Source organism: Mesoplodon bidens, assembly GCF_964165515.1.
Source record: "Mesoplodon bidens genome assembly, chromosome: 15".
In the NCBI taxonomy this organism is placed as follows: domain Eukaryota; kingdom Metazoa; phylum Chordata; class Mammalia; order Artiodactyla; family Ziphiidae; genus Mesoplodon; species Mesoplodon bidens.
The window spans coordinates 12,521,404-12,535,456 of record NC_138171.1 but is presented as its reverse complement, the minus strand read 5'-3'; the positions used below and the strand labels follow the sequence as shown (position 1 = coordinate 12,535,456).

The window sequence follows — 14,053 nt, the reverse complement described above, 5'->3', positions numbered from 1 at the left end:
CAAAGGCCTCCATCAACCCAATATACAACCAAGTGTGTTCTATATCTGGGATAAAGAAGCGTGGGTGGTATACTTTCTTCTGCTTCTTGAAGGTAAATGTCTGTGAGAGCTCCCTACATCTGCAATCTACTTATCAGATCAGAAAACAGGCTAAGAAAACATTTGAAACAGAAGACACTTGGAGTCATACGCTTACCTGCAGCTGCACTGGTGGATGTAATAGATGCAGAGGGTAAAGCAGAGTTTTGAATAGGTCTACCTGCATTTTCAGAGGGCAGAGAGCTAGTAGTAGAAGGAATACTCATCAAAGGCTGTGAGAGAAGAGACTGGTTCTTGTTCAGTATTTGGCTCCCTGAGAGAGCGGCAGATGGGTTCTGAACTTGCACTTGAACTTGAGACATGGTCACTTTCAACAAAAGTGAACAACTGCAGGTAAACAGCTTTCAGTGCAGGTTAATTCAGTGCTATGAAGTCTAAAGTTCTACCTGAAAGTTGTAAGGGAAAGAAAATAAAAAGATAAATTATAGAGGAGATATGTAATTGCCAATATTCAGTCAAAATTGGTGTCACCTACTGAAGTATGATAATAGCCCCGTTTAGTACGTAGCTATGTTGATGTATTAGAAATGTGTCTCTCCTTGGTATACAGTAAGGTTCACTAGCCTTGTGAATTTCTCATAGTGTTTTTAAATGACTTACAACACCCACATGCCCTGCGCATGTTCATTTTACAAAGAGAATCGGCATGGTATGATAATATTTATTGTTCAATATTAAGAATTATAAACTATAGCTTATATTCAAAAATGCAAATTAAAAAATATGAAGAGGTTTCCCATTGTATATGGGATATGGTAAAGGTTTCTGGTTTCAAAATGATAAGAAACTGAAAGCAAACTGGGTTTCTAACACCATTAACAGGTGAATGTAAACACTGATTCCATTTTAGGGCCATATGCTCAGATTGGCAACCTCAGAGCTTTCCTTTACATTGACTGAAGAAAGAGAAGAATTCCTCACTTTTCCTTTTTCTTTTTCCTTATGATGGTAAAAGATCTCTTTGTTTTCCTACAAGGTTTGTTTGAGATAGTCTCATTTATTTACAGATCCCAAACAAGAATTGCTGCACCCACATCAATGCTCATGATCCTGAGAAATAATTTGAATAGCAAAGAACATTCTATAGTATTTCTATCATTAAAAGCAAAAGCGGAGAAGATGAAGAAGAGAGGAACAGATTTCAGACAGACGATTTTACTAGTGTGGCTTGCGGGGGTAGAGCCTGCAGAGCAGAGATTGTTTACTGCATCTTGTAAGTTCCAAAGGCATTAATCCTAAATATATTTAAATTTCTTCACAAGTCAAAAATAAGGACAGTTCTGCTCATTTTCATAGTCATAGTTCAAAAAGCTGAAAATGTTTAAGCAAATCAAAAGTACTCAAAAATAATCAGTAAGCAACAAGGAATAGAAAAAGCCAACCAAAGCAGAAACCAGCAAGCTAACAAATTAGAAGTTCTATTATAGAGTAATTTTTGTTACTTTATTTTTTTTTAAGTCTCAAAATGATTTTTAATTAAGGCTGGACCTCTAGAAAGAGACGAATGACCAGAGCAATTAAGTTACTTGAGGAGTCCTGGCACACCCTCTCTTGCTGAGAGCAAAAAGGACTACAAAGTTCAAAACAAGACAAAAAACAAAAACAAACCTCAGCTGAACTATGACTTTGGTTAATAGAGGCATAAACATTACCTTATACAACAAAATTCTCCAATATTGCAGTTGTTCCTTGCTTACTTTTGAAATCAGAACAAAATAACAGAGGAGATGCACTGAAGATCTAGGTAATGGTCTTAGCAGATAAGTTGCCAGTGTCAAGAAACAAGTCCAGAACCTTTCAGAAGTCAGCTATGACCTTGTTTCATTGTTCTTATTTCATTCAGCTGCCAAAATATAAACATTTCTCTCTCAATCTTCCTCCTCCTTCTTTTATTCACTCTCTCCCTCTCTTTCTGAACTCTGTCTTGAGGGCATTTTTCTAAAGAGTATACTCACAACTTCACAACACCAACCATAGGTCACAGGTCAACACATAAGCCAAAAGCAAAGTGTTTGCTCCAGAGTCTACCTGCATCTAGAAGGAACAACCCAACTCTGCCCTGGGTGGCTCTTGAGAGTCTGAGACTGAATGAACTAAATTTAGAAAGGGCGGGGCCCAAGGGGATCTCTTTTGGCTAATGTTCTCTACAGCAGGCCCACTGCCAGCATTTCCAGTCACAGACATAAATTCATAGGTTTTCTAGAAGTTGAGAAAGGGAACAAACAAGTTATTAATTAAAACTGCCCCAAAAATGTTAACCCCAGGTACACCTGGAGGAGTTATGTCTTTAAAACAACTGATTGAAAGCAGTAGCTCAGAACTGCAAATAAAAAAATTTTTAAACCCTCCTAAATAAGGCTCTGTATTTTACAAATTTTTAATTTCCAATATGACCAATAAAAATTCAACAACCAGTACTCATTTTTAGTCATTTACTAATTTAACATTTCTATGTGTCTTTAAGCCTGAAAAGAGAATCTGAAGCAGTAGTTCTAAAGAGGGGGCAATTTTGCTCCCCAAAGACATTTGACAATATCTGGAGCCATTATTTGGTTGTCACATTTGGGGGATGGCAGAACCTATTAGTATCTAGTGGGTAGAGGGGCAAGCATGCTATTTCTAGTACATATATAATACGAATCCACAAAATAAAACCTTACTAATGTATTAAGCAGTTTATATTCTCAGACAGGAAAAGAAAACCCCCTTTTCATCTCAAAAGGCTCTAAAACATTGATGCTAATATTCTACCCAAACAGATGCTCCTCCCCTAAGAGAAGCCAGGCAGCTATCATAGGTATAAATGGGGGGAAATACATGGTTTACTCACATAATTCAAAGAACAAATAAAGTTTTTCATTACTGCTATCTATATAGTTCACAGAAGCATTCAGGGGAATCACAGAATTTCAGCGTTATTACTTCTGTATAAATTTAGAACCTGTTGCTCAACAGTGCTCCATACTGAGATTAAATCCTTAAATGAAAACTTATCTTTTCCTTTACACCTGTCTTTAAGGATTGTTTTCCATCAGATAAATTAGGGACTTAAAAGAGATTAAAATGCTTTATTAGAATCTTCTTACAGAAGAACAATATTTCACACACAGTAAAATTAGGTTGAAAAGTTTGAAACACAGAGACTCCAGTTTTCCCCAGCGTTGGAAACACCTTGACTGTTAAGCCCGTGTTGTGCTATTTCCCTGCCTCCAGCACAGACGAGAACCTTTCATCTCCTGGGTTTTTTCCTATTTGAAGAGCTTGAGAAACCAACTCAAGAAAGCATTTTCATCCTGTTCTCAAATCCTAAATTTGTGGAGTACATATAAGAACTACGACATTATAAGGGGTGAGATGATAATTATGGGTACCTCTATAAAAGCATTTTTTTAAATTGTACATGATGTGCTAAAAAGTGATCAGGCACAAAATGCATATTCCTAACTCAGCAATGAATCTACCAAGACTGGGTCATACTGAGCGCACAGTCTGAAAGATTTAATACCCAAAAAGGCAGATCCTTCTAGAAACAGTTTAAAGAAACACCTACAATACTACTTAGTCCTAATCACTTTCAACTAACAGATTGTTAAATTGTTGCAGTATGAAATACCTACTTCAGCAATTAGGGAAGATCATTTTTAATATCTAATTTTTATCTGGATTTACACATGACATAATGAAGTATCTATACTTTTGTGCAATCAACACATCATTCCCCTTTGTAATAAGTGATGTTTCCAAACAAGATGTGTTTTTAAAAAACAGGAAGGAAGGAAAGGAGGGAGGGAGGGAATAAGAAAGTCATCCCAATTCTGAACAAGCTTTTAAGATAGCCAAAACATTGCACGAAATATCTCCCCTTCTCTTCTTTATTATATCTTATATAGTATGGGTACACAGATACAAAGGAATATTCCAGTTCCTCACCATGACAGAACATTAACAGTACCAACAGCAATTTTAGGATATATTTATTCACTATTCAGCAAAAATTTATTAAGCATCTACTACATGTGAACCCTTTAATGGCAGATTGTACATTCTCAAGTGCTAGAAACTACTTGTTAAACTTTTCCTCAAAGACACAAGAGCTCTTTAAGCAACCAACTGTACGTCTATTAATCTGTTCTCTATAGCTTCTGAGAGGCTTCACTCTCAGAGAAACTTTGTCAACAACAACAAAAAGTTAAAGAATAAACCACTTTTCCTAAAAAAGCCTTGAAATACACCTAAAATACCCATATCATTCCCTTACATCCAACGCTTACTTCCAAGATCCCTGTCCAATACATCTTTCTAGCTGCAATGTGGTTATGTTTTCTGCAAGTGAACTCACTCCCCCACCACTATACCACCCTACCTTCACCTCCCCCTACCAGCATCCACCATCTCCTGCCCCCTGGAAACAGCAATTCACTGACTCCAAACACCTGCAGGCAGGGCAACCACAAGTACAGAAACATGGCAATCACTATCATCCTACATAATCATTTCCAAAAAGACAATGTCAACGTCAAGCAAATAATGTCCAACAGCAGGCCCATATATCAAATCACACAATAATAAAAGGTTCTTGAAAAGAAATACGACCAAACTACTTAAAAGAAAAAAAAAAGACCACAATGTACTTGGTGCTCAAGAGAAAGACAGAGGACAAAAAGCCATGATGAGGCACAATCACTCGCAAGACAATAAAATGAGCCAAAAATAATGCCTGGAAACAACCCAGACTGTTCAAGACCTTTGCATCCAATACAAGTGACTGACTGCAGCCCCCCTCACACTTGGCCCAATGCCAAGTGGGCAATGGAGGATTTTCTTTCCACACAGATGTAACCATTAGGTGGTCCATTTAAAGAAATACTTCCTAAAAGAGAATTCATTATTGTTCATCATAGAAAAACCATCACACCATACCGTGCACTAAAGGGGAAAAAAAAAAAATTTACCTCTGCAGCCTAACAAGCTGCAAACCTTATTTTCTTTTCTAGGTTTGAAACGTTATCAAGTTCCCCTCCTCCATTCCCCAGGAGAACTTCTTAAAAGTAACTCAACACAAACACTTATTATTTTTGTAAACATGGAAGTTTGGGTTTTTTTTTTTTTTTTTGGCCATGCCGTGCAGCTTGCAGGATCTTAGGTACCCAAGCAGGGACTGAACCCAGACCCTCGGTAGTGAAAGCGCAGAGTTCTAACCACTGGACCGCCAGAGAATTCCCAAAATGGAAGTGTTTTTAAATCAAAATGAGTATCTGTTTGTGATTTGCTGGTGATTGTTAAAAGTAAGACTGTGTAACATATTCTTGAATAAGAAGGAGCTTGGTTCAATACACTTAACTGTCTTTTCTTTCAAAGAAAAAAAATTGTGGTCTGTAGCCATGTGCCATCTAAGTAGAAACCAGCCTTGCTGCTAAGTAGCAACAAACAGTGTTAAATCAGGTCAAACTTCTGAGTTGTGGCTTTCAGTTCTACCCCCAACTCAGATAGCAATTATATGCCCAACTCTTGCCAACCCACTGCTTGCTGCCTCAGTTTCCCCAAAGCACTCTGTAATAGACTCTTTGACAAAGCCTCAGTTGTAGCAATCTGAGAGCTAAAACACTGATGGAATCCTGAGGCACTGGTAACAGTTACTCAGTCCTTTGAAAAGAAAAGCATTACACGAATTCAGTGTGATGAGTGCAAATCCATTCCTTGAGTTTTGTATAACTTCTCTAAATTCCTTATGCATCAATTTCCTTATTCCCAAAGAAAGCAAGGGTTAACTTGTCTATTAATTACCACCTCAGAGATAGGGTATGATCATGTGCTTTCAGCCCTTAGAGGGAAAGTGCTAAAAAACACAAAGCAGTGTCAATGCTTGCAGTGTCCTGACAAAGGACTGTAAAATCCTCAACACTCTTACAGTAAAACTTTTTTGGTCGAGATGATCACAAGCAGTCAGTGGTAAATGGAACTTGTTTTCATTCACAACAAAAAACAATGTGGAATTAGTTCCACAAGTTTGAAAACCAAGTTTAACATAAGCAATCTGTGAAATCAAAGGCAAACTACAAAAGCTTCTATGACCAGGATGCTACTGACCGAGTTATGTTTCACAACACTTCAGTGGTAAATGTTCACATCTCTACATTTAAAGTGTATGGCAGTGCTGGCTAGAAGGTTTTACATTCTTGCCAACAATTTTCCCTGTATTGACTTTCTAATTAAATCCCAAGAGTAAAAAGAAACCAAACTGCATAAAATTTCTTGTTTCTCTAATACTATAGCCAGAAGTAAAAGTCATTTTCCACACAAATCATTGAAGAATTCAAAAACATTACAGATTTTGAACAGGCCTGAAATTACAGAGCCAAGTTATGCGTACCTTAAAAACAAGTGCTCCAGCAACAATGTTGTTTTGGTTCAGAGAGGTTAAGTGGTTGGGAAACTCCTGGAAGATAAGAAACAATAGTAGTTGACTAGAGTAGATCTTTTTCTGAAAATGAAGATATATATTGCTAAAGTTTTGGGGAAACCTAAAATTTACAAGTAGGGAAGGAAGTTTCTGAAAGCATGATGTCATGGCTTGAAGCAGCACACTGTAGAGTCTACAAAAGAAACGAGTGCCTGGGAACTAACTGGGTAAAAAGTGCTTTGCAGAGACACAAACATATGAGACAGTAAAAATTTCCTTTTTAAATCTTAATTACTTCCTGCTAAGAGAACTATGAATACCTCGGAGTTAATTTTTTAGAAAGGAACTGGAGGGAACTCCCTGGCGTTCCAATGGTTAGGACTCCGAGCTTTCACTGCTGAGGGCGTGGGTTCAATCCCTGGTCGGGGAACTAAGATCCTGCAAGCTGCATGGCATGGCCAAAAAAAAGAAAGGAACTGGACATCATATACTGTCCAATCACACAAGCCTGATTTTTAAATTTGCAGCCTTTAACTCCTGATTAAATATTTTATTCATAAATGTCCTTACCATATGCTTGGTGATGCAAATACAATTACATGGGAAAGTTTACAAAAAGGAACTTGTACATAAATATTCTTATATTAAACTGCAAAATATGAAAAAGCACATTACCTCTAGCAAATCCAAATCATAATCATTCTTTAGAACTGGATTTCAGATGACATAAGAGTTTAACTCTCAAACTCTCAGGTCTCATTTATCTAGAGGCACCCCTTCTGTAAACTGGCAGTAGTCAGTAACAAATAGAATTCTTTACCTTGAGATGCTTTTTGCGTTTTTACAACATAAAGTAATTTTGCTCATTTCAATTTCACACTGCTACTGTGACTTAGTAAACAATAAAAAGTAGCTGTTCACTGTCCAAATAATTTCAGAAATAAAATCATGAGCTTTAATTGGTTCTACAGTATTTTAACAACCCAACTTCTTTCTGTAAATAGTACACTATACTAACAATTCTCCAATCTAGAACCCTATTGTTCCACAATCTCACCCATTCAAAAGACTAGCATGAATGGAAAATGAAAAGGCCTCTGCACAGCCCAAACAAATGTCTAAGACCACCTAATAGAGGCCATGCTTTTTGCCAGTGTGGGCTTCCCTCAATTCAAGCTCATCTAAATCTATGCTGAACGCTTGTGGTAGGTTTGGTTATCTAGTTTTCTAGCCCAAACCTGAAGTTAAAAAAATAAAATGTTAAAAAGGAGGTGCTAGAATCAGACAAAAGTGAGAAACAACTGCTAACAACTTAACAGCAAAGAAAAAAAGGGGGAGGGAGGAGAAAAACAGTAGTCTACAACCCCATGGATTTCAAACATCTCAACACAACACAGGTGATAGCTGAGACTCATATACACATTCACACTTCCATGAGCAAACTTTTTTTTTTAATCCCCAACCATTTCCAAAGCCATCATGATTACTACCAGTGTATCTTTATACCACTTACTTACTCCAAGCAGCAGCAGAGAAGAAAGACTATGGGATAAGCCCAACTCCCTTTCTTTCCCACTCAAGAAGCACACTAGAACACAAGAGAGTGAATTAAATTCATTGCTTTATTCACTCAACAAATAATTACTGAACACCTACTAAACAGTAGGCACTATTCTGGGCACTGGGGAGAGAGGAGTACACAAATAAGATGTAGTCCCTGTCCTCATGGAATTCACATTTGTATAGGAATAACCTTGACTCCAACACAAACTTAAATAAGTACTTCACAGTGGCATTTTAATTAGTAGTAACATCATTTATAATACACATTACCTCATAACTAAAGATGACACAAAAGAACATAAAAGGCCCCCTGGCTGCAAGACACTGATTAGGATAAGGGCAAACAAGCTATGACATGGCTGTGTGGGTGAGGTAGAGAAAACTCTCGACTGGGGATCTGAGTTTGGGTGCCAACTCAGGGGCTCAGCTGAACTACCCTGAGCAACTTACTCTGTAGACTTCAACCTTTTAATATATCAAATAGGGTTACCACCACCAATTTCATATGATTAACAAACAATAATCATATTATTCTTGGGTGCATGAACTGGTAATGCAGGTGAAATGCTTATAAACTACGACAAAGTTAGCTAATAAACACTTTCTTAGGGTACACAGTAACCAATATTAATAAATTATGTTCAAAACACACTATTTAAGAAAGAAAAAAAACATGTAGCAAACTTAAGAAGAACCTCGTCCCCTCCAAAAAATTTTTTTTACTTTATTCTTTTTTATGTTTGGTGCTTAATAAATTCTGAGTTAACAGGGAAAATAGTTCCTTGGCAGTCGTCCTCTAAATGTTCCAGACTGTAAAGGTTCACTCTATCACAAAGCAAAAGGAAACTTATTTACCTGACTACATTTGACTGTCATCTAGGTAAAGGGTCATGGAGCCTCAATGAGCAGGTTAAACTGTGCAACAAAGAATGTAAGCCTCCAGGAATAATCAGACTTATCATTACATATAAATTATCTACTAACAGAGGAAAGGACTGCCTTGCATTTTGTATCAAATCACAATGGCACTGGCAGACAATGGTCCTATTCATATCAGGATGGAATCTAAAAGGGTAGAAAATTCATGTCTTAGTTAATTTTAATCTATAGAAAGCATGGACCTCAAAAGAGCAAAAATGTGCGAGAATCAGACAAGATCTAGGTAGATCATAAAGCTCATGCCTGAGAGGAGCTAATATAGTAACACCTTAAGAAGGATTATCTACTTATTTCATTCCCAGAAAAGACACATTTCCAACACCTTTTCATGATTAATGAGACACACTTATGCCTTGGTTGGGGTTAAACACAGAATGGAAACTCATATACCAAATCCAAACTCATAACCCCAAATCCAAAGGCACATTTAATTTCAGTGATCTAGCCTTTTAAGACTAGCCATAAGGGTTGCCCTGGTGGCGCAGTGGTTAAGAATCTGCCTGCCAACGCAGGGGACACGGGTTTGATCCCTGGTCGGGGAAGATCCCACACGCGGCAGAGCAACTAAGCCCACGCACCCCAGAGCCCACGTGCCGCAACTACTGAAGCCTGCGTGCCTAGAGACACCACAATGAGAAGCCCATGCACCGCAATGAAGAGTAGCCCCCTCCTGACACAACTAGAGAAAGCCGGCACACAGCAACAAAGACCCAACGCGGCCAAAAATAAATAAATAAATAAATTTAAAAATGGCTGGGAAGCAAACAGGGCAACAACCCTATAAAGTTAATTAGAGGCTTAGTTAACTCATTTCCAGTAAAGCAGAATAATATGATTCTAAAGAAACTAATTTTCAGACTTCCCTGGTGGCTCAATGGCTAAGAATCCACCTGCCAATGAAGGGGACACGGGTTCAAGCTCTGGTCCAGGAAGATCCCACATGCCGCGGAGCAACTAAGCCGGTGCGCCACAACTACTGAGCCTGCGCTCTAGAGCCCGTGCTCCACAAGAAGAGAAACCACCGCAATAAGCCCACGCACCGCAACGAAGAGTAGCCCCCACTCGCCGCAACTAGAGAAAGCTCACGCGCAGCAACAAAAACCCAATGCAGCCAAATAAATTAAACAAATAAATAAATAAATTTATATATTAAAAATAAAAAACTGATTTTCTTGGCAACAACCTTGTCTACAGTTAATAAATCATTTTCAATAAACTTCATGAAGGATTATAGCAATAATTTAGGGGACAGCATCCTTCAACACAAAGGCTAATGAAACATCCTCATCCCCATTTACCTCTAAGCCCCACCCCCAACCTTTGAAACAGCTTAAAAGTTTTAGTTTAATTTGACTATAGTAATCTGTCACAACAAACAAGGAAACTGAAAATCTTCAAACTATTTCAAGGAAATGATGAACAGCATTCATTTAAAAGACTGAGAACTACTGAGCCAGACTTTTTTCCAAATTGGTCTGAAATCCTAGCGAACAAAATTCATCCTAACTGTGGTGGGTGGGAGAACTGGGGAGAAAGCACTGGTGACACGCAGAACAAATTACTCTAAACAAAAAGCACCTGAGAATAATTAGAGACACGTTGTGCTTCAGTGGAAAGAGCTCAGGACCCAACTCCAGTTACTTGGCCTCCCAGATGGGCCTCAGCACCTCAGCTATTACGGCCCTTCCTTTGCAAAGACATTGGGGAGTAACAGAAATACAACACAAAGCATCCACTTCAACCTCTGGCACAAAGGAAGAGCTCGGTGAACAGCAGCTTTTATATTATTAGATAAATTCAATCAGACCTTTCAGATTCCTTTGCTCCATCAAATAACTCTCACCCTGTAATCCTAACCTGGCACATGTTAAGAGTTTAATCAATACTAGCAAATATTATTATCCAGCAGATTCACTGATCCTGTCCTCAGTCACATAAACATCTACAAATATAAACTTATAGTTACACACCACTTGTAAAACAAAAACCATTTAAAATGGAAATAGAGGACATTCTGACTAAAATCAACCCACACTCACTGGGCAACCAATTCTAACACTACTTCAAATACAGAGACAATCTGAAGAGCAAACATTTTCATTTTGGGAAAAGACCCCAGGGCACTTAAATAGATTTCCTTAGACTTTGTAGTCCAGCAGACATTTCTAAAAGCCTCTAGGACAATTATTACCTCTCTATTATAATACAATTATCTGTTTTGCTTCCATTACTGTTATAAACTCACAAAGTCATCACATTTTTCCAAATTAGATTCCAGATTAAACAGAAGCAGATGGGTTACAGATTTAATATTTAGAAGACTAATTTTTAATTGAAAGCAAACACATTCTTGGATAGATTTTTCTACTTTTGCTTTCAGTAAATTACTTTGAGGCAGCCCCCGAATATATTCCTTTAACAAATAATTGAACATGTGTTATTCCAGAAAATATAATTAAGTCTGAAGAGAATTTGTTTCTACCTCCATTAATCTGGTGACATAAATCACTTTACATCAACCTTATTCACTACTATAGGAATGTAAATATTTTATTTATTTATTTATTTTGTGGTATGCAGGCCTCTCACTGCTGTGGCCTCTCCCATTGCGGAGCACAGGCTCCGGACGTGCAGGCTCCGCGGCACATGGGATCTTCCCGGACTGGGGTATGAACTCGTGTCCCCTGCATCGGCAGGCGGACTCTCAACCACTGCGCCACCAGGGAAGCCTGGAATGTAAATATTTTTAAAAATAAATAAGCTATCTGCAGTAATTTCCTCATTTTACCATTTTATTAAAATAAATGATTCTCTTTGGTAAAGTTTTTTAGTTCAGAGCATTAAGCTGTCAGCAAAACATATCCAAGCCATCCATCTAGTGGCATTTGTTAAGATCAACATAGCTGCATATTTATAATCTTATTATCTCCTTATGTGAGAAGAAAGGATTTGATCAACATTATTCAAACTTCATAATACGTGATTCGTAGGTAAGCACAGCTTGGTGCAAAAAGTTCTTTAAACAATTTCCTTTAAAAAGCAAAGAGTTCTGGGACTTCCCTGGTGGTCCAGTGGTTAAGACTGGTGCTTCCACTGCAGGGGACACAGGTTTGATCCCTAGCCAGGGAAGTTCCACATGCCTCAGGACGCAGCATGAATGAATGAATGAATGGATAAATAGATAAATAAATAGGTAAATAAACAGATACATAAATAGATAAAAAGACAGATAAATAGATATATAAATAGATAAGTAAACAAAGATAGATAAATAAATAGGTACATAAATAAACGAATAAATAAAATTTAAAAAATAAAATAAACAGCAAAGAGTTCTGTAATCAAAGTAAAATTGGAAACAAAAGTCAACAAAGCTCTTGGCTTTTAAAGATTTAGGAATATCCTGTAGAACTGTCTCACTTTAAAATTAACTGTGGTGCCGGCTTCCCTGGTGACGCAGTGGTTAAGAATCCGCCTGCCAATGCAGGCGACACGGGTTCGAGTCCTGGTCCGGGAAGATCCCACATGTGGCAGAGCAACTAAGCCCATGAGCCCTGGTAAGCCCGTGCGCCATGGCTGCTGGGCCTGCGCTTTAGGGCCCGCGAGCCACAACTACCGAAGTACACGTGCCTGGAGCCTGTGCTCCGCAACAAGAGAAGCCACTGCAATGAGAAGCCCGCACGCAGCAACGAAGACCCAATGCAGTCCAAAATTAATTAATTAATTAATTAATTAATTATGTTTAAAAAGGATGTTAAAAAAAGTTATAAAAAAATAAATAAAATTAACTGTGGTAGATATGCATGCTGTGTGCTAATGTTATAATTTACTTGGAAATGTATTGAAAAATAAAATGGATTAATGAATTAAAAGAGATGGACAGATGGAATAGACATGTAATAAAGCAAATACAGTAAAATAATGGCAGAAAGTAGGTGGTAAACATAGAAGTGTACACTGAAATTCTTTAAACTTTCTTATGTGTGTGAAATTTTTCTTAACAAAATGTTGGGGGAAAACAACCATAGCAAATAACATGTCTTCTCATGGTTCAACCTCTAACCTACAAATTATATTTTTGGAATGGCATAAATAAAACTTGGTCAAAATCAAGCATTTAAGGAAAAGCTCATGCAGAAAATTACACCAGAAGCATTTTAACCACAAAGGTTTCTGTCACAAGAAGTTAATTTAAAACAATCTGTTAGGGCTTCCCTGGTGGCACAGCGGTTAAGAATCTGCCTGCCAATGCAGGGGACACAAGTTCGAGCCCTGGTCCGGGAAGATCCCATATGCTGCGGAGCAGCTAAGCCCGTGCGCCACAACTACTGAGCCTGAGCTCTAGAGCCCGTGAGCCTCAACTACTGAAGCCAGTGCGCCTAGAGCCTGGCTCCGCAACAAGAGAAGCCATCGCAATGAGAAGCCCGCGCACCGCAATGAAGAGTAGCCCCCGCTCGCCGCAACTAGAGAAAACCTGCACGCAGCAATGAAGACCCAACACAGCCAAAAATAAATAAATAAATAATTAAAAATAAATAAATAAATAAAACAATCTGTTACAGGTCTAGTGTGAAACAAAAATCCGTCATAAAATTCTCTAAACATTTTTTTGAGGTTAATTTGTACTTTTATTTGCCAGTATAACTTAACTACAGTGGCCTGCAAACTTTTTTGATCTCAAAAATACATTTTACATGACAATCCAACAAACACACACATATATAATATATATACATATATATAAGTGAAACAAAAGTTCTCTAAACATTTTTGAAGGCCACAAAATCCTATTCTGAGAGAAATAAAGCAACTCCAAAAGCTCTCATCTGAGGGGGAAGAATTTATATTTCCCCAAATTGAGCAAATGTTTGTCACTAAGTATGACATCAAATATGATCCAGTGTTGAGGTTCATAAACAAGGCTCCTAGAATTTTGATTTATGACATTCTACAGAAAGATACGTTTTTCATGAAAGTTCCGTCTTTTTTTTTTTTTTTTTTTTTTTTTTTTTTTTTTTTTTTTTTTTTTTTTTATAAATTTATTTATTTATT

At 37.6% G+C, this 14,053-nt stretch overlaps 1 protein-coding gene across 13 annotated transcripts in view; it reads right to left on the bottom strand.

The window, feature by feature from the left end:
* Positions 1-14,053, bottom strand: part of STAU1 (staufen double-stranded RNA binding protein 1) — a 90,885-nt gene that overhangs the window by 43,709 nt on the left and 33,123 nt on the right. For 5 of the 13 annotated variants that reach the window (XM_081255331.1, XM_081255337.1, XM_081255338.1 and 2 more), the window contains exons 2-3: positions 6,470-6,535; positions 197-485 (exon numbers count right to left, since the gene is read on the bottom strand). The exons of 4 other annotated variants lie outside the window; for them this stretch is intronic. In XM_081255331.1, coding sequence (XP_081111457.1) covers positions 197-401 — 205 coding nt within the window. In that variant the 5' untranslated portion in view covers positions 402-485; positions 6,470-6,535. The remainder of the gene's footprint in view (positions 1-196; positions 486-6,469; positions 6,536-14,053) is intronic. 4 more of the 13 variants (XM_081255339.1, XM_081255342.1, XM_081255333.1 and 1 more) reach the window with 1 other exon arrangement.